This window comes from Dendropsophus ebraccatus, chromosome 5 (genome assembly GCF_027789765.1).
Source record: "Dendropsophus ebraccatus isolate aDenEbr1 chromosome 5, aDenEbr1.pat, whole genome shotgun sequence".
NCBI classification, from domain to species: domain Eukaryota; kingdom Metazoa; phylum Chordata; class Amphibia; order Anura; family Hylidae; genus Dendropsophus; species Dendropsophus ebraccatus.
In genome coordinates this window covers 145,356,472-145,376,463 of record NC_091458.1, presented here as the reverse complement: position 1 = coordinate 145,376,463, position 19,992 = coordinate 145,356,472, and the positions used below count along the sequence as shown (strand labels likewise).

The 19,992-nt window shown below is 42.6% G+C and overlaps 1 protein-coding gene across 8 annotated transcripts in view; it reads right to left on the bottom strand.

The window, feature by feature from the left end:
* Nucleotides 1-19,992, bottom strand: part of ZMYM4 (zinc finger MYM-type containing 4) — an 85,896-nt gene that overhangs the window by 8,734 nt on the left and 57,170 nt on the right. For 7 of the 8 annotated variants that reach the window (XM_069971548.1, XM_069971546.1, XM_069971545.1 and 4 more), the window contains 19 exons: nt 18,014-18,184; nt 17,754-17,832; nt 16,265-16,538; nt 14,092-14,266; nt 12,473-12,685; nt 12,028-12,178; nt 9,842-9,957; nt 9,411-9,716; nt 7,753-7,903; nt 7,209-7,381; nt 6,923-7,073; nt 6,436-6,582; nt 5,516-5,553; nt 5,269-5,413; nt 4,525-4,640; nt 4,258-4,429; nt 3,728-3,907; nt 1,056-1,150; nt 65-236 (listed from right to left, as the gene is read on the bottom strand). In XM_069971548.1, the coding sequence (XP_069827649.1) occupies nt 65-236; nt 1,056-1,150; nt 3,728-3,907; nt 4,258-4,429; nt 4,525-4,640; nt 5,269-5,413; nt 5,516-5,553; nt 6,436-6,582; nt 6,923-7,073; nt 7,209-7,381; nt 7,753-7,903; nt 9,411-9,716; nt 9,842-9,957; nt 12,028-12,178; nt 12,473-12,685; nt 14,092-14,266; nt 16,265-16,538; nt 17,754-17,832; nt 18,014-18,184 (3,025 nt within the window). Of the gene's footprint in view, nt 1-64; nt 237-1,055; nt 1,151-3,727; nt 3,908-4,257; nt 4,430-4,524; nt 4,641-5,268; nt 5,414-5,515; nt 5,554-6,435; nt 6,583-6,922; nt 7,074-7,208; nt 7,382-7,752; nt 7,904-9,410; nt 9,717-9,841; nt 9,958-12,027; nt 12,179-12,472; nt 12,686-14,091; nt 14,267-16,264; nt 16,539-17,753; nt 17,833-18,013; nt 18,185-18,309; nt 18,463-19,992 lie in introns of those variants that run through there. The other variant, XM_069971550.1, reaches the window with a different exon arrangement.

The window sequence follows — 19,992 nt, the reverse complement described above, 5'->3', positions numbered from 1 at the left end:
TCCCAAGTCGGTGTGATGAAGCTACTTTCCTTTCTTTAAGATTTTTGTTACAAATAAAGTTTACCTCCAAATTTGAGGTCTTCAGGTTCATCTTGTGAGTTTTTCCATCGTACCCAATTTTTCCAGGCGTTGACCCCATACATGAATTTTAATGTGGAACCCAAAGCAGAACATCCAGGGTAAGATCCTTGCATAAGATTTCGTGGCTCCACAGCTACTACTGACTTTTTGCGACCCTTAAAAAAAAAAAAAAAAAAAGATAATCATTTGTTTTATAAAATACATGAAATGTAGCAATTGGGGTTTTCATCTACCAGCCTGATATATGGCTATTATCATGTACTAATAAGTGTATTTCTACAAAAAGTTGACTGTCAATCACCAACATTAGCATAGCAATAGACATATTTATTAAATTTATGATAATAAAATCATATACAGTTGAGAAGTCAGTACCTAAATTTATCCGAAATTGCGGATCCAGCCCACTGATTTCTTTAGGGCTATTCACACTATCTGTAACCATAACTGCTGAACTGATTAGCCAATATAAGTCTATGGGATCCACAGTTTTGCTGACGTTACAAATCTAACGTCCGCAAAAAAATAAAGATCAACTTAATTTAAAGCTATCAGCGAATCCGCAAAAAGTACAGATCGCAGTGGCTCTACGGAAGAATTTTTTTTGTGAATTTCGGACCTGAAAAGTTACTGAACGTGAATTTCGGACCTGAAAAGTTACTGAACATTCAAACGTCAGTATATTTTTGCAGATCTGCATTTTCTGCGGACGTTACGGAGGTCTGTGATATCCGGAAAAAGGTGGATCCCATAGACTTCTTTTGGCGTGTCTATGCCGCAGTTGCAGTCCACACTAGAACATATCCTTTTTTTTGCGGATGCAAAAAAATTGCAAATGTATTAAAAGGCACGCAGAAACCAGTGGGATCTAAATCATTCCACAGTTATTGACAAATCTTGCAAACATTAGAATGAGGCCTAACTGTTCTTGTTTTATACCATAACTCTGTAATAAAACTAAACTTCTCACTTACCCTGCGCTTCGGCGGTGGAAAACCATCACGGTGTTTTCGTCTTCCTCGGGTTCGACCAAAGAAACTTGAACCTTTACTTAACGGGTCAAATGCTTCTGTGATTGGCAAAAACATACAGGTTTTAAAATGATCTTCTACAACAGGGGTGGGGAACCTCCGGCCCGCGGGCCGCATCCGGCCCCTGAGACCTCCCGATGCGGCCCGCAGCTCCCCTGTGATGCGCGCCGCTCTGCTGGGGAAGAAGCCGGCATACACCGCATCCTCCGTTGTCTGTGACAGCTGGCGGACACCGGAGGATGCTGTCTGTGCCGGCTTCTTCCCCAGCACGTGTCTTTAGTCTCTTGCGGGCCGCGCGCGATGACGTCATTTCATCGCGCGCCGCCTGCAGGAGAAGACCGGCACAGAGGACCTGGGAGAGAAGAGGACCTGGACTGCGTGGGAGCGGAGGTAAGGTGAGTGGGATGTTTATTTTTTTATTTGGGGGTTAACTAGGATCCCAGGGACATGATTGATGGGGGGGGGGGGGGGGGACAACTAGGCTACCAGGGACATGACTGATGGGGGGGGGGGGGACAACTAGGCTACCAGGGACATGACTGATGGGGGGGGACAACTAGGCTACCAGGGACATGACTGATGGGGGGGACAACTAGGCTACCAGGGACATGACTGATGGGGGGGGGGGGGACAACTAGGCTACCAGGGACATGACTGATGGGGGGGACAACTAGGCTACCAGGGACTTGACTGATGGGGGGGGGACAACTAGGCTACCAGGGACATGACTGATGGGGGGGACAACTAGGCTACCAGGGACATGCCTGATGGGGGGGGGGGGGGGGGAATAACTAGGCTACCAGAGACATGACACTGATGGGGGGGGAATAACTAGGCTACCAGGGACATGCCTGATGGGGGGGGGGGGGGGGAATAACTAGGCAACCAGAGACATGACTGATGGGGGGGGGGAATAACTAGGCTACCAGGGACATGCCTGATGGGGGGGAATAACTAGGCTACCAGAGACATGACTGATGGGGGGGGGGGGGAATAACTAGGCTACCAGAGACATGACTGATGGGGGGGGGGGGGGGATAACTAGGCTACCAGGGACATGACTGATGGGGGGGGGGACAACTAGGCTACCAGGGACATGCCTGATGGGGGTTAACTAGGCTACCAGGGACATGCCTGATGGGGGGGGGGGGAATAACTAGGCTACCAGGGACATGCCTGATGGGGGGGGGGGGACAACTAGGCCACCAGGGACATGACTGATGGGGGGGACAACTAGGCTACCAGAGACATGACTGATGGGGGGGGACAACTAGGCTACCAGGGACATGACTGATGGGGGGATAACTAGGCCACCAGGGACATGACTGATGGGGGAGACAACTAGGCTACCAGAGACATGACTGATGGGGGGGGAATAACTAGGCTACCAGGGACATGACTGATGGGGGGGAATAACTAGGCTACCAGGGACATGACTGATGGGGGGGCACAACTAGGCTACCAGGGACATGACTGATGGGGGGGACAACTAGGCTACCAGAGACATGACTGATGGGGGGGGACAACTAGGCTACCAGGGACATGACTGATGGGGGGGACAACTAGGCTACCAGAGACATGACTGATGGGGGGGGAATAACTAGGCTACCAGGGGCATGCCTGATGGGGGTTAACTAGGCTACCAGGGACATGACTTGGGGGTTAACTAGACTACAAGGGGCATCACTGGGGGTTAACTACAATAGCAGGGGCACTAGGGGAACAATACTATGCCTTGTCCTGGGTGCTGCAAACCCCCGCTAACTGCCGCGCACGGTATGCGGCCCTCGAATGATTTTATTAATGCCCGACCGGCCCTCGACATGGAAAAGGTTCCCCACCCCTGTTCTACAATATTTAAAAAATTAAACAAGTAAACAAATTAAGATACCTAAAAACGTTCAAAAAGCCCACACTACAAATTTCATGTCATTAACACATCTTCTGGTGAAATGATTGGTAATTTACATGACTTAAGGCCTCTTACACAGGCTGATTATCAAGCTGCGAGTGTTGCTAAGAACACTTCTGCGGCCGATAATCGGCCAATGTTAAAGTGACGGCCATCAGATGAAGAGCCTGTTCGCGTAATTGCATCTTTAGAGCAGGCTTCAAAATGTATCATTTATCCGCCACACATCTTACTGTGTAAACTGGGGCTATGCGGCCAATAGCAAAGGGAAACTAACAGCACAGATATGCATATAACCATGCTTTCAGTTTCCACATCACAAGCAGTGCATATAAACCTTCTGTGCTGCTTGTGATCCGGCATCCGGTCCTCCCATCTTCCGGCTGCCACTGAATCGTCAGGCCGGAGCTGGACTGGAGAGAGGGATGCCAGATCACAAGCCGCGTAGAAGGTATGTATGCACTGCTTGTGGTCTGAAAACTGACAGCACGCATATATACAAATATATATCTGTGCTGTCAGATTCCATGGCCACATGGAACCATAGAAAGATTGTTCCTGCAGCCTGGCAGCTCAGTGTGTTGTGCCGTGTAAAGGCAATGTAGACCTTTACATGACCTATATACAGTATCGTTACAGGCAGATTACTTGTACTTATACCAATATTTTAAACTGGATGATACTACTGATAAAAAACACCAACCTGTTGGGAAGTCTAATTCCAGATCTTGCTCAATTCCCACTCTAGAAATCTGCCGGATCTCTGTGTCTTGTTCTTGCAGGTTGTTGGATCTTAAAGTGTAGTGGTTTAATTCATCTTCCCAACTATGTGGTGTAGATACAGCTTCAGATTCCAGGTCTCCACTATAAGTGCTCCCCTGATCTGTAAAACACACACAAATCTTAGTAGCCTGCATATAACTCTGTAAGCATGTATACATATATTCTATGCAGTTAGTAGTAGAGGTGAAAAGTGGACAGTGACTAGCTGCATGCAATGCATATTCAGCATTAGTGTGCAATAAACTATCTGTATACAATACTGGATGTAGACGTGCATTGTATTTTATTAATTCTGGTAATCATGTGATGGTTAAGACACTGTAAAGACAGAACTGCTAGGTGAAAATAGACTTCTCTGTTCTTCTTTATAGTCAAAACTCAAAAGAAATAAAATGACCAATACATAATAGATTATGATACAGAGAATGGAAGACTGCTGCCTTTGCTGACCTCCATGAGATAGTGTCTTCTCCTTTTCCTCATCTTCAGCAATCATTTCTGCCATTTGAAGTATATCTGCCTCAAAAGGATCAGATGGGACTTTTTCCTTGAGGTCTTCAATTGCATCTATAATCTTATCAGCATTGTCAAGGGTGGTGGGGATCAGCATTGGGACAGGGACCTTTTCAATTACAAGTAGAAAAAACAAAATTAAATTAAGTTAAATTAAAATAAATTATTGAGAGGGGAAAAAAAACTTTAAAAATGAAAACTTACCGGGAGTGGTACGCTTAGTGGAACTGGGGCAAACTGAGTATACAAGTGCATGGGAACAGGAATAAACACTGGCACGGGTACAGGTAGCACCAAAATCTGTGGCTTCCCATCATCTTCTACAGGTTAAATAATAAATAAAAATACTTAAATTGAAAAAAAAATGAACAAAAAGACATGGAAATATTCCCCAAAACTTCTACCATTTACATAGAGTCACTTTCATTGCCTATTGGTTTCTGCAAAGACAAAGCTGCTCTTTGTAGCATTTCTAGGGTCTTTGGACCCCCACTATACAACCGATAGAAATAAATTAGCAGTAGGTGTGAAATAAAGCAAGTTTACAATTTACATAATTTTTTTCTAGTTATCATAGAAAACCCCACAGCACTTCCTGTGTTCTGACTCTTTTTTCTTTTTCAAAGAGTCTCAACACAGGAAGTCCTGTGTTTCCCAGGTCATCTGCGCTCACAGAGAAGGCAGTTGTGATTGATGGACGCATTAAGCCGCAACACTCTGTACCGGCCAAGACTTATGTGTTTAGTCCCTTTTTATAAACCAGCTCAAGACTAAAAAGCTTCTGGAGACTGGACCTGGATACAGGTAAGTATAGCCTTGTTTTACAGCATAATAAAAAAAAATATTAATAATGAATGTAAATTGCAGACTTTCTTTAATTCTACTGTTTATTTAGATTTTGAAAGTTGGGGCACTTAAATGACTCAAAAGCCCAACCCCTGAGACTACCTGTCTGACACTCCTTGTGTTGGGTATGTGGTTTACACGAGGTTGCCTTGGTTTGTGTGATAGGTTTGCAGAGCAGGGCCTTATTCTTCAGGAGGCGCGGGGGCTGTGAGGGAGGAAGTTTCAGGGCGTCTGTCTGAGTGCTTGCCTGGAAGATAACCCCCAAATAAATTATGGTTAATGACAAAGCAGATAAAATTGGCAACTAAGCATATACAAACAGGAAGTGGGAGTAAAAACAAAAACTTACATCTCCAATTATTTTTGGTGTCACTGTTGGAACAGCACCTGGGAATTGTAAAAGCATAAAATCACAGCTGGAAATATTGGAAATCAGAATTTCATACCTGCTACATCAGGGGTGGGGAACCTTGGCTCTCCAGCTGTTGCAAAACTACAACTCCCATCGTGCCTGGGCAGCCAAAGCTTTGGCTGTCCAGGCATGATGGGAATTGTAGTTTCGCAATAACTGGAGAGCTAATGTTCCCTAATCCTGTGCTACATGAAAACTGGGATTAGATGAAGAGTTTTGTTTTATGTTTACTCAGAATTTATTAGTAGAAAGCCAGCAAATAAATTTGACAACTCAAATCAATGAACAGAAGGTACGTTACAAAGGCATAAAGTACAACCTCGATACATAGCACAACATGTTTTCCATAACATATGAAACAGAGTAAAACGAATAATGTAACACACTATAGCTACACATCAGCACTGTAGAAATATGCAAACCAAAGCACCCTTAGGTGCTATAATTTTTATAAAGAAAAGTATGGAAGAGCAGAGTGCCCTTGGTAGGCCATTAGGATATAGCCAATGTACAAAGAGCCCAAAGGCAATACAACAAGGGCAAGAAGAGAGGAGAAAATCAAAGATAGAGAGAAGTGAACGAGGAAGAAGGAAGAAAAGAGAAATAAAGAGGGGGGAACGGGGGGAGGAGGGGGAGGGACAAGGCCCGGCGAACACAGAACAGTGTCATCACAGACTCGTCTCAGTTCCATAGTGCCTCTATAAAAGATTAACAAAGTCTGGAGCCAAAGAGTTTTGTTTTAAAGGAGACAAGCTAATCCTGCTAAACAAATCTTATCCTGGCATATGTATATATTTTACTGAAATAATGAGCGACTTGCAAATATATCTGGAACAATATACACGTTGTGCACTTACCTTGTAAAACAGTATTAGAGTTTGCTGTGGGTTGTGCTGCAGGAGCACTTGCAAGGGACACTACATTGGCAATGACTGGAGTGGAATCCTTAGCTCCAGAGGAGCCCGTGGAGGCTGGTACTGCTTGGACCATGGGGACATTTGATGCTGAAAGGAACACAGCATTACCTCACTAAAACGCTTCATAACACAACTACATTGGTGCAAGTCTACACATATATTATATGAAATGCTGCAATCTTCTGTTTCCAGAATAAGCCAGTTATCCATCTGGAATCTATATGCATTACAGCTCTGCTACCTATGGCCACAAGCAATAAGGTGCAATATGTGCCAGATTTATCAAGAAGGTGCTGCTACACTAATTCCTCTCAGCCCAACAATAACATTGAGTCATTTTACCATCCATTTTGTAACCATGCGTATTTTAGTAGTTACATGGTATAAACCTCTGAATAATAAAGTTCGCTGTGCTTATCAAACAAACCTGTATTATTGACTGGTGTTGGCTCCGCCGTGGTTTGCTGACTGCAGAAAACTAGGACACACATCAGATTGCAAAAGTGTTTCATCTCCCCTCTCCATTTCAGAGACTCGTTGAGCTTGCCTTGTCGCTTGCAGCTTTCACATTTCCCCATCTATAACAGACACATGACATATCAACTTTATAATATATGAGTTTTTTTTAATTCTTTGGGAAGCCTGAGATGCTACTAAATCATTGAGGTTGCAACCCGAGTAAAGAATATAAAACTTTTTGGTTAAACTCTAACCTGGTAAAACAACACTGTATACTTGGACATGCATTCTTCCCCGCAGAACTCCTCCAATTTCCCCCCGAAATGGTTCCGCACCAATTTAGAGGATGTCTGGCAGCAATAACTACACATTTTGCAGTAATTGCCCCACTTCTTAGAAAGGTCATGCTTATACAGAAGCTTGCAACCTGCAGAAACAATTGGTAAAAATGTCATTAAATTCAAACTCTAATATGGAGAATAGGAATAAAGTGTTACTGTTGTGTGTAATTACTTTTGTGTCACCAGACATGTCAAAACTTACAGATCGCAGTGGGTTTCACTGCTGAGACCCACTGTAATTCTGAGAGAGTGTGGCAGTGTGTTCCAGTCCCCTGCCAACTAAAAATCCAACTCTTTTGCTTCATAGACTGTAATTAAGGAAAAAAGTTGAATTTGATTGACAGATGGGAAGAGACCTGCTGTGATCAATAACTTTTGACATGTCTGAAGACAAATCAAAAAGTGATTACAAAAATGATTGTACTAAAAAAAAATATATGTTATCGTCTAGACTCACCTTCACTGCAGAACACCTTCTCAACCCCTGAGAAGCGTACAACCTCTTTGATGGTCTTCTCTATCTTGCAATACTCACACATGGCCATAACCAAGTTAATTTTTTTGTACTCATCACAGCATGCTTTGCCACAAAACTGATGCATTTTACCCTAAAAATAAAATACAACATAAATTAACTTTTAAATAACTTTTTTATAATTAAATATAATTTTTTTATAATAAAAATAGTATACTCGGGTTACCACTAACTCATTATTATATTTATAACCTGGTTTATTTATAAGTTAGGTTAAATTCTTTTTGTGTAACCTCCATGGACTTCAATGGGCGTTGCGCAAACTGTGTAGCCTAAAGTCAAAGGAAGTTACACTAATTACACAACTCTTGCACATCGGATGTTTCTGGCTTCCCTACCACCAAGCCATCTTTACAGGGGTTATCCAGCGAAAATCTTTTTCCTTTAAATCAACTGGTTTCAGAAGGTTATATAGATTTGTAATTTACTTCTACTTAAAAATCTCAATTCTTCCCATACTTATCAGCTGCTGTATATCCTGCAGGAAGTGGTGTATTCTTTCCATTCTGACAAAGTGCCCTCTGCTGCCACCTCTGTCAATGCCAGGAACTGTCCAGAGCAGCAGCAAATCCCCATAGGAAACTTCTCCTGCTCTGAACAATTCCTATCTCGGACAGAGGTGGCAGCAGAGAGCACTGTGGCAGACTGAAAAGAATACACCACTTCCTGCAGGATATACAGCAGCTGATTCAGCATTGTGTTGCCAAGTAGCAAGTGATAAGCAATGGGCAAATTTAAATGTCAGACAGTCTGAATCTACACTTTTAAAGTTATTCCAGGCACAAACTTTTATAACCTATCCACTGCATAAGGGATAAATAAGGGAGTTTGAATGAAGTGGCAGTCAGACAAGCACACTTAACCATTGTCCTATTCAAATTCCTCCTCACTGCAGTCATGTGTTTGAGGGAAGGTGGATCAGATTAACATTCAGATTCCCACTTTTACCTACCCGCTGGTTGTTTTCTGCTAGAATTCCCTTCTTGCTTTAGTTTACACACATCCCCACACATATTTTTTTAAATCAAGTTCATTCAAATGGCCACTAGGTGTCTATCTTCACTGCGCTTGTCTGTACAAATGCTGCGCTTCCACATTCAGTAACAGAGAATCCTAGGGGTGCTTGCATTGTATGGTCAGCTCTTCTGTCGCACACAATGCCAAAACCTCAGTTGATATACAACCTGCATAATGAACAGATGTATTTCCTTGCGTGAGTGCACAAAAGACTGGCACTGAGTTTGGTCTTTTTTTTTTTTTAACAGAGAAAAGACCAAATATCGGTATGGACCACAGTCATTAATACCACTGGACAAACATCATAATCCAGAAAGCTAGGTCTAAAAAGTCCATAGAGCAAAAAGGTAAAGTTCTGGGTTTTGAATATGCACTGGGAAAATTTTGAAAACAGTGATACATTTTGGGGGTGAGAAGGTCTGAACGAATTCCTCCACCACATAATGCGGAGGCAGAGGTAAGAGTAGAGAAAGGGCTGATACAACCAGTGTATTTCCCCATCACCAACATGACAGTGGATGTACAAATCTGTTTGATCACTGGTTTTATACACTGCTTTTTACCTTGTAATCCAAAAGTTCAGGCTTATTGGCAAATAGTCGACTGCACTGCAGGCACCTCAGCTTCACAGACATACGCGAGAAGGCATTTTGTTGCTGGGACTGTGACTGTGCTGCAGCTAGTCTCTGCAGACCCACAGCTGCCGAACTGCTAACTGTAGAGGAGGAGGCCGTGGATGTAGCCGAGACTACAGATGGCGTGCTATTCCCAGCTTGCGTTGCTGTCCCAGCATTGACGCTCATAATCACTTGGCCTTGGGACAGGGGGACTACAGAGGAATTCATGCCTGTAGGCTTGCTGAATAGGTTCTGTTAGGATGAATGAAATACAAGCTGAATAATAATAATAATGTATGGTAGTCTTGTGGATTTATCACCAAATGGCAAAGCATTTAAAAAATTTTTTTTTTTTTTTTTTTTTTGGCAAGGCTCACCTGAAATGACACCACACAGTTGTAGGTGCAGAAATTCCGGATGCTCCCATCAGACATTGCCAAATGATACTGGGGCACAGCCATCATTTTACAGCTGTTACACTGGATCTGTATGCCTTTAAATTAGAAATAAAAGGACCACTGTAATCACTTTAGTTGCACTTTTATCATAATATAAAGATTGTAAACACAGAGGATATAAAACGATACTATTATTCTCATGTGCTTTCTGTAGTTTTCTGGACATTTTATAGGTTGATTTGTGAAATGCAACAATTTTGCTAAATGAACGGAAAAGCACAAACTGATCGCAAAATGATCACGTTTTTTTTTTTTTATGGTCTGGCATTTTAGCTTTTAAAAAAAACCTGACTCTTGTACATCAGTTTGCACATCAGTTTATATTGCTTCCCGGTTCCTCACTTCTTCTCTGCATGCTCAAACTGGTAAAGACGGACAACTTGCAAACGGACGTGAACGAAAACACCTTCCATATAGATCAGTCATCAATGACTATACTGTAAAAAAAAAAAATATATATATATATATATATATATATATATATATATATATATATAATAATGGATGTGCACTTTCCGTTCGTGTTCCGTTCTTTTATGATGAACAAAAAAATTAGTGCATGAACATATTTTATGTCAGTCCAAAAACCAGAACACTGACAGATTTAAGGGAAAATGAAGTACAATAAAACCCACTGAAATTAATGGGGAGTTTAATGAATCTGCCAGGTTCAGTTCCTCAGTTATCAAAACAGAAAAGAGAAACAAAATTGTGGCAAAGGGTAGAATGCTGATGTGTCCCTGCCCTCCGGATAGAATCACACTGCATTTTCTGTCTATTTTACGGTTTAATTTCATTGTACAGAAAAAGGTGGTCAACCAGATCTTTGTGTACGTCAAAAAGATTTGTTTCAATATATATGTTTTTTTGTATAATGCAAGTCAAGTCAATAGGAAACAGATTCTGCAACAACATCTGTTTTTACCATCCATTAATGTCTCAGTTTTTATACTTTTTAAGTATACGTTAAATGGAAACAAAGTGTGAACCCAGCCTGAGCTACTTATGAAGAGCATGTACCATTCTGTAAAAATATGGTGCTGATATACAAGTGACAAAACAGGGTGAAAAATCGCTTTAAACAAACAATGACAAATTCCTCCAATGTCTCCAAGGGGAAAAAGTAAATATTTTAAAGTAAGCAAAAATATATTTTCAGGAAGTCTCTCACCTCACGTAACGAGGAAGAAAACTTATGCCTACCTTAGGCATAATCACTTGTACAATGCCGAACAACTAAAAACCATCTGGCTGGTTTGTGTGTGACTCTAGCAAGGCCATTTCAAGGCATTCATGCATCTCCAGCTGCATGAAAATTGTGCAGCTGCACGAGGGGAAAGTGTCCTGTTTACAATACCTAGACTCTCTAAAGTGAAAGCAGAGACTGTTTGCTACCATTACTGCCTTCCCGGCGGACAGCCCTTTCTCCCAGCGATCACGTGATTTCCGAATGTCTGGTAGCTAGATCAGCCCAGCAGTAAATATAAGGCTGTACTCCCCTTTACAGTTTTTTTTACAAATTTTAACCAATTACCGGAAATAAAAAAGGGACAGACTTTTTTTTTTCAAAACCGCTGGGGAGGAGATGGGTGAACTAAACAACACAAACTTACCTTCCCGGCTCCATCGCTGGGGTCCGCTGTCCTCTGTTACGGTCCCTGGATGCTTCCTGGTCTAGAAAGGGAACTTGGGAAGTAACTTTCCAAGCCCGCTTAGCCAGTCAGTGGCCATAGCGGGGTCCCGCCTCTGCTGCTAACTGGCTGAGTGAGCTTGACACGTCCCAAGTCCCCTCTCTAGACCAGGAAACGGCCAGGAACAGGGACAGAGGATAGCGGACTCCAGCGATGGAGCCGGGGAGTTAAATTTGCGTTGTTTAGTTCACCCACCTCCTTCCCAGCTGTTTTGGAGAAAAAAAAAAAAAAAGTCTGTGCCCAGACTTTTCCTTCAATAACTTTTTATACCTATCAAACCCCCATGTTTTAAATATAAAAAGTTGTCTGGTCATAAAGAGGGGAAACTACCCCAGTCCTAAAGTGGTAAAACATTATTTTCAATAAGTTAAATTTTAGACATGTTATTTGGACTGAAAAAAAGTTGACATATACCTGATGATGTGACAGTCTGGACTCTGTAAGCAGACAAACAATTTACAGAGCAATACAGCTCAGTGCGGCCCACAGTGTTGGTGTTCTCTATCATTTCTGCTGATGAACGCAATGTTTTACATAGTGCACATGGAGTGATCTTAGCAGATTTCTGGTGAGGAAAAAAGTGTCATAATAAAAAAACAAAAATGCATCGTACTATAATTCTTAATAGTTAGAATGAAAAACTATTGAGGTACAGTTGTGTGGTATGGATACATTATATCTTGAGGTATCTGTCGTGTATCATACCTCGAAATAAATGTCTCTGACCTTTTAACTAGTAAATCATTTCACTGTGCTTTTGACACCATGGTGTTCAGCATATTCTGATTCCCATAAACGCGCTATGATAAATCGAACTAAAGACATAAATAACCAGAATGGGGAAAGTTGCTGTATTTACCTGTTTGAAGGCGGTTACACAAGAGGAACTGCAGAACTTTTTGCACTGACCATCAATGTTCATCAGGTGGCACTGTCCAGAGCCACTATAGCAATATCCCCCACAATTTTCACAACAGTTCATAGTCAAGTTGTTGGCAGAGCGGAATTTGGAAAAGCAGACATCACTACAGAGCTTGTGAACTACATTCTGGTAGTTTACTTCATGTCGGATCTAAAAAGTAAAAATTCAGAATCTTAAGCACCACTGCAAACTTTTCAAAAGGAAAAAAAAGAACGTCAACCCCAAGAGAGAGAGAAAGGGCTGCACTTGTCCATGAGTTGTTGTGTATTGTAGTTCAGTCTCATTAAAAGTGGTATTAATGTTGCTGCCCATGGTGAGAATGTAAAAAAACAGCCTATTCTTACCTTTCCGTGCTCACCCGGTGTCGTTCTACTTCATCCTTGCTCCCCGGCTGAACAATCCCAGCCTCTACTTTTAAGAGTAGCTTCACACGTACCGTATTGCTGCGTTTTTGGTGCGATTTTTACATGCAAGTTTTGATTTTCACATGAAAATCATGTGAAAATCAAAACGCGCATGTAAAAAACGCAGCGTTAAAAATGCAGCGATATGGTACGTGTGAAGGCACCCTAAGACAGACTCATCTGGCAATGACAGCCTGTTCAGCCAATCACTAACTGAAACAGGACAGTGTTGCGGCCGGTGATTGACTGGGCAGGATGTCACTACCAGACGAGTATCAACTGGGGACCAAAGATGTCACAGAACGACATCAGGGAAGCACAGAAGAGTAAGAAGAGCCTGTTTGTTATGTTCTGCGTCTGGGCAGCAACAAAGTTTTTGAAATGACAGCTGACACTATTGACATGTCAATAAGACACGTCAAATGTTTTGATTGATCCGGGTCTGAGTGTTCAGACCCGGATCAATCGTGAGAGCGCTCCCTGCTAATCAGTCAGGCTTACATTAGGAGCCCAACTGATCAGGAGACACAGATCCGGGAGAGGAATGTGCTGCGCATGGACTTTTCCAGGCTCGTTTTTCCGATCAGCCAGGGTCTGAATACTCAGACCCAGACTGATCAAAACTTTTGACATGTGTCTAACATGTCAAAAGTTTTTTGACACTTCAATTCTGGGTGGAATACCCCTTTAAAATAAGTAGAGCTGTGCTGCAATGCAAAACATAACCTTTGGGGGGGGGGGGGGGGGGGGGGAGATCCTGTTTCTGGACAGAAAACAGATTGTTTTATTTCCATACTAATCCTTGAAAGCAAATTATATATTGTTTACCTAAGGCCCAGGAGGTCCTATTCTGCTTGTTTGAAACAAACAGGAAAATATCTTAAAAAAATAACTTTAACATTAGAAAGCCAGACACAGGAGACTAGCGTGACTCGAGCATGCTTTAGTCGCATTGCTCAGCACTTGATTACTGGTGGAAGAGGAAGGTGGATTCAGCCCTAGGGAGTCCAGGAAAACATGGATACAGCAATTTTCCCCAGGCTGCATCCAACTTTGTCAGCCACCGGTATTCAAATGCGATTGATCTGACTGTCATCTCTACTAGGCACCTCTGCTGTTTTTTTAAAAAAATATTATGTGTTGCCTACTTACCACTGCATTTTTCAGACACACACTGCACTTAGTAGAAATGCTATTGGTATGAATTGTAACTGTGGCCTTTCTCTTCAACTCGTAGGATGAAAGACAGGACTGGCTGCAGAAGTCCTTACTGCCGCTAGGATTGTCAAACTGGGCTGTAATAACATCCTTGGGTTCTGCAATAACCCTGATGAAAGGACACAAAGCAGTCAGAGAAATTCCCATAGAGGGGGGAACACACATGAGATGGAACATATTTTGCTTTGTATGATTTTTTTTTTCCTTTTAATTAAATTTTGAATATAAAAATGGTAGAAAAATAAAATAGTTTTTTTTTTTAAATTGAAGTAGAATAAATTCCTCTTGCCGCTCAACTCAGGAATGTTAAAGGTCCCATTGGCAATAAATAGAGTGCTAGCTGGAAACGGGTAGTTCATTACGATCTGCTAGCCTCTATCGCAGTACTTCTCAATTCCAGTCCTCAGGCCTCACCAACAGGTCATGTTTTGAGAATTTCCTTAGAATTTCACAGGTGATATAATTATACTCAGTGGATCAGGTATTATCACAGGTGTTCTCTGTATGGGAAATTCTCAAAACATGACCTGTTGGTGAGGCCTGAGGACTGGAGTTGAGAAGCACTGCTCTATCCTACGGGTAGGAAACTATGGCTCTCCAGCTGTTGCAAAACTACAACCCCCATCATGCCTGGACAGCCAAATCTAAAGTTGTGGCAGACTGGGGGTGACTGCGGATGACTGTAACAGGCCGTGACTGACTGGGGCAGACTGTGGCTGACTAGGGCAGGAGGGCAAATACCCAGTATTCCCTCCTCCAACCCCTCCACCTGGGCACACAACTCCTCCTCCTGTCACCCAAGGAACCCTTCCCAGCCGCACACGGAGGTCTTCGGTCTTCGGTCTCTGTAGGATAGTGTTACAGCGTTGCTGCGCTTACTAGAGCTGTACAGCAGGATCGGGGGTTGCAGTGCAGACCCCCGATCCTACTGTGCAGCTCCAACACCAGCAGCAACGCTATCACCTCTGTCAACCAAACTCAGCTGTCCCAGAAGCCTCCTCCAGAGACCAGGGACTTCCATGTGCGACCAGGAGGGGAGCTCGTGTACTTGTCCCGCTATGGGGGCAGGTCAGTAGCGAGGACAGGGGACACTGTTGGGCGCTCTCCCTCCCTAGGCTCTGCTTTAGCAGCTGGAGGCCGCCGGTATCGCCCGCCCATGCATTCCCTGCCCGCATTGTCCAACTAAATCAAATTTACAACTTTCACAAAAAAAAAAATCGAATTGATTCTCAAATTTTGGGCGAATAAATACAATTTGATTAGTCACCCAGCCCTACATTGAGCTGTGACTTCCTGCATTTGGTCTCTTGTTTTCAACCAGCACAAGACTAAAAAGCATCAAGTGGATTGGACCTGGATACAAGTATAGCTTTGTTTCATAGCATGAGAACTAAAAAATAAAAAAAAAAAAAAAATGTAAATTTCTAAAATGTTTTATATCACATCCTGTATTGATTTAGATTTTGAAAGTTATAAACGGCAATGACAAGAATTTTTGACAATTTTTTAAAAATGTGTGTGTTTGTATATTCTAATAGAAATTGTGGCATAAAGCAAAGTATCTCATGTCATAAATGACAGTGGAACGTCAAAAAGAGCCTTTTTTTTAATATACTGCTGTTTATAACTTTCAAAATCTAAATCAACAGGGGATGTGATATAAAACATTTTTTACATTTATTTTTATTTTTTTTTTAGTTCTAATGCTATAAAACAAAGCTATACCTGTATCCAGGTCCAGTCTCCAGATGCTTTTTAGTCTTGTGCTGGTTGAAAACAAAAGATGAAATGCAGGAAGTCACGGCTCAATGTAGGGCTGGGCAATTAATCAAATTGATTAATTCCCCCAGAATTTGACAATCAATTAGATTTTTGGGGGAAAATCGTAAATTTGATTTCAGTGGGAAATATATATATATATATATATATATATATATATATATATATACACACACACACATACACACACATATATATATCCACGATGATACTATTTGATATGGTCATCCTAATGAGAATCCAATGCTGGTTTGCTTTGCTGTCAAAGCAACAAACTATGTCCTAAAAGCAGAAAAAGGCTTCATATGATATAAGAAGTGTAGCTTACTTTGAGCAGCTGGAGCAGGTTCTCTTGGCGGCAGCAGGAACTGGAACTGGCCGGGGGGCGGGCGGTACAGTGTAGCCAGTAAGGCAAAGGGTGGAACAGAAGAGCTGTGTAGATCCTTTACGCTGGTATGCAGTCTGTCCCTTCTGGAGAACCTTTTTGCAGCCTGAACAGGAAACTCTCACAGAAGGCGGAGGGACAGCAGGGACTGCCGGGGCCGATTTGTTTGCTCCTGGGGAGCTCTGTGGAGCCTGCACTCCACTGGAAAGTTGAGGGGCTACAGGGGACATACAAAGCACCATACGGTTAGCATGAAGTGCCATTTTCTCCATAAAAGCGACATACAACTTTACACAACCTGTCCGCATAAGTGTTTGGGAGGAGGTCATGTGCTGCACAGGCAAAAACCACATGGCAAAACCAGTGTGCGGTTTACCACAAATTCCTGTGGTTGTGTGTTGCGGTTATCACCTGCATTGGCTTGTAAAGGTTAAACACATTTAGCAAGGGTTTCACCTGTACATACTGTGCTGACAAATACTACATAGCAAAATCATGGTGGTTTGGTACAAAACCTAGCCACCAGGGTTTGCTCTGTACAACACACTGCCCATAGACCTCTTGGCTGACATCTGCATTATTGCCAGTTGGTCTTGTTTTAAGAAAATGTCTGCAGAGATTAATCTATAAAAGCTAAAAATTTATGGTATATTTTAAGTAGAGAGGAACCTCACTTAGGTTTCATTTACAGAGAAAGATTATCTGACAGATTATCTGCCTAAAATTTGAAGACAAAGCCAGAAACAGACTATAAACAGAGATCAGGTCAAAAAGGAAAGCATGAGATTTCTCCTCTTTTCAAATCCATTCCTGGCTTTGGCTTCAAATCTTTGGCAAATCATCTGTCAGATAATCTGTGTAAATGGACCCTAACACAGCTAAACGATTATCAGCAATTAGCCGTTTCAGTGCGGTTTAGCTGTTGGCTCATTTCTACCTACCGGTCTGTGCTCTCCAGGGGCAGACAGTGATTGGCTGAGCGGGCTGTCACTCTCTTCTCTGAAATGACACCTGCTCAGCCAATCAGTGGCTGTGGTGTTGTCCTGTCTCAGTCAGTGATTGGCTAAGCAGGTTGGAGGCGGCTGGAGACACCGGAGACAGTGGAAAGACACCAGGGTAGCACTAACTTTACAAAAAATTTGGTTCCGTAGTTCAAAACTTGACCCTATTTATAAGATTCAGTTCGCTCATCTCTAATTGTAAGGATATGACATCACCTACTGATTTATTAAACTCTAAACTTGGGCACCCAAATGTTCTTCTAACGCTGGATAACCCCTTTAAATGTTAAAATTCATACTTTCGAAATAGAAACATAGAAGATTGTCGGCAGAAAAAGACCACTGGGTCCATGTAGTCTGCCCTTTTAGTATTTCCATTTTTATTATAGTATTTCCATTCTTATTATAATACAGTTGTCAATGCCACTCACCTAAAGGACTGCCGCTGACCGAAAACACTGCACTTATTTTAAGTTCCCCTTCAGAGGTTTTTGGTTGCTGAGAATATTCCTGAAATAGACAAATTAAACGATTTGCAGCTGTTGCACGATACTGTTGTCAAATTGCATGAACGTCACCAAGAGGTATTGGATATTTGCATATAAAAGCTAAGACAAGCCAAACAGATGTAATGACATGTGCCAACTTCATTATTTGTTCATAAAATGTGAATGTTTCAAGTCTTATTTACCTCAGAGTTGTCTGGTTCATCTTTGACCTTGTCTACAAAGCTGGGTGGAGGTGCCAATGCCCTATCATAGTCTTCATCCATTGGCTCCTCCTTTATCCTCACACCTGAGGAATACGAGTTTCCCAAATTTTCCCCCATTGGTGACTTGCTACTGAAGCTGTAACCAGGTTCCTATAACAAAACAAACCAGCACAATATAAGGGGATATAGGTCTATTCGCTGAAGCAGGAAGCTTTTAGCCTTAAAGGGATTATGTTATGAAGCAAAGAAGGTATAATCAGATGTGTACCACATACATATATGCAAAGGAGAACAAATGTGCTGTTTTCAGTGAATGAGATTACATCCATGTACCATTTTTCTTCCCTATGCATTTGATAACTTCCTGGTTCCTCTCTGAACTGTGACCCTGCTGTTGCCATGCAACAGTGCAGACACTTTCCCACAACCCCCCTTGCCTGTACGTGAAGTGAAAACCAACTGCCAGTGCTAGTGGGACAGATCATGTGACTGTGACTGAACTGAGCATGAGTGACCCAGGAGAGTGGATGCCTAGTGGGCCGTAACCAAGGGCAACAGTTTGTCAAAACAAAGCAGCATGTGGGGGATTAGTGTGTATCTCTCAAATGATACATTTTAAGAAATGCTTGTACATTGGAAATATGTTTCAATTAACATAATGCATCAGTATAGACCTAGTTTTCTTCGTGACAAAAACCCTATAGGGTGCATTCGCACGCACAGGAGTACCCCTTTAAGAAAAATGCAAACCACCTTTGGTCACAAACTGACAAGTTCACACTTCTGAGAAATCACCACATGAATTAGTGTTTAAGTAAAATGGCATAAAATAATAATTATAATAATAATAAAAAATAATAATTTTAGCCCTGGCTTAAATCTGACAGGCGTCAGGGGCATGGGCGAATATAACAACCTCTCCCCGCAGTCGCGATCCGCCATGTGACCGGCTCCGGAACCCCCGCCAGAACCCCCCGGCCAAAGTTGTGATAACATCATGACTTGGGGGAGAATGCCTGTCCTGACTGATAGACAGCCCGCTCAGCCAATCAGTGACTGCAGCGGCGTCCCACCCCAGTGACTGACTGGCTGAGCGGTAAGTCCAGCAGCAGTGATGTTGGCTCCGGTTGAGATCTGGCAGGGGTTTCGGAGCAGCGATCAGACACTGGAGAGGCGAGTCTGGATAGTTTATGTTCTCAATGCCCCTGCATTTTGGGGGGGGGGGGGGGGAAGTTTTAATGGCCGGACTTGTCCTTTGATTTTTTACTTATTATTAGTCCCACAAAGGGAAATGCAGACTTCAGAACACTAACATAATATACTGTAATACTAGTATAATGCAGTGTATTATCTTGTCAGCATAATGTTGATTAACAACCTAACCGGCCTTGCTAGAGGGGGGAAAAAAAACCAGTAGGCACAAATACCTGGTGTAACTGGGAACCTTCATTAGGCCACCTGCTGCTATAGAAAATAATCTGCACCCCAGCGCTGATGGGGTAACAAGTCCACAAACCACTTAAAGAGGATGTACCGTCAGGTAACACTTTCTTTAAAACAACGAGAGCACCGCGGTCCTTTTTTTGAACAGTGGCCCGGTTCCCGCGTACGGCGCCGGGGGTGAAGAAGAAACCCCTGCCCCTCTATGACGCGGCTCCATTGATTCTAATAAAGCCGCTTCATGGAGGGGCGGGGGTTCCCTCCCACTGGGGGCGGGCCGGCCCCCCTCCAGTGCTTCACCCACGGCCATGAATAGAGCGGCGCCGTGCGCAGGAATTGGGCAGCGGTTCAAGAAAAAGGAACACACCACCAGCTTCCCCGTGCCGGCGCAGTTTGATTTATGTGTAATTTTAAAGAGAATGTACCTGATGATACATCCTCTTTAAACGCCATATTTACACTTTGACCACAGCATCTAAGGGGTTAAACTACAAGGATTGAAGGTTTCTCAGGTCATG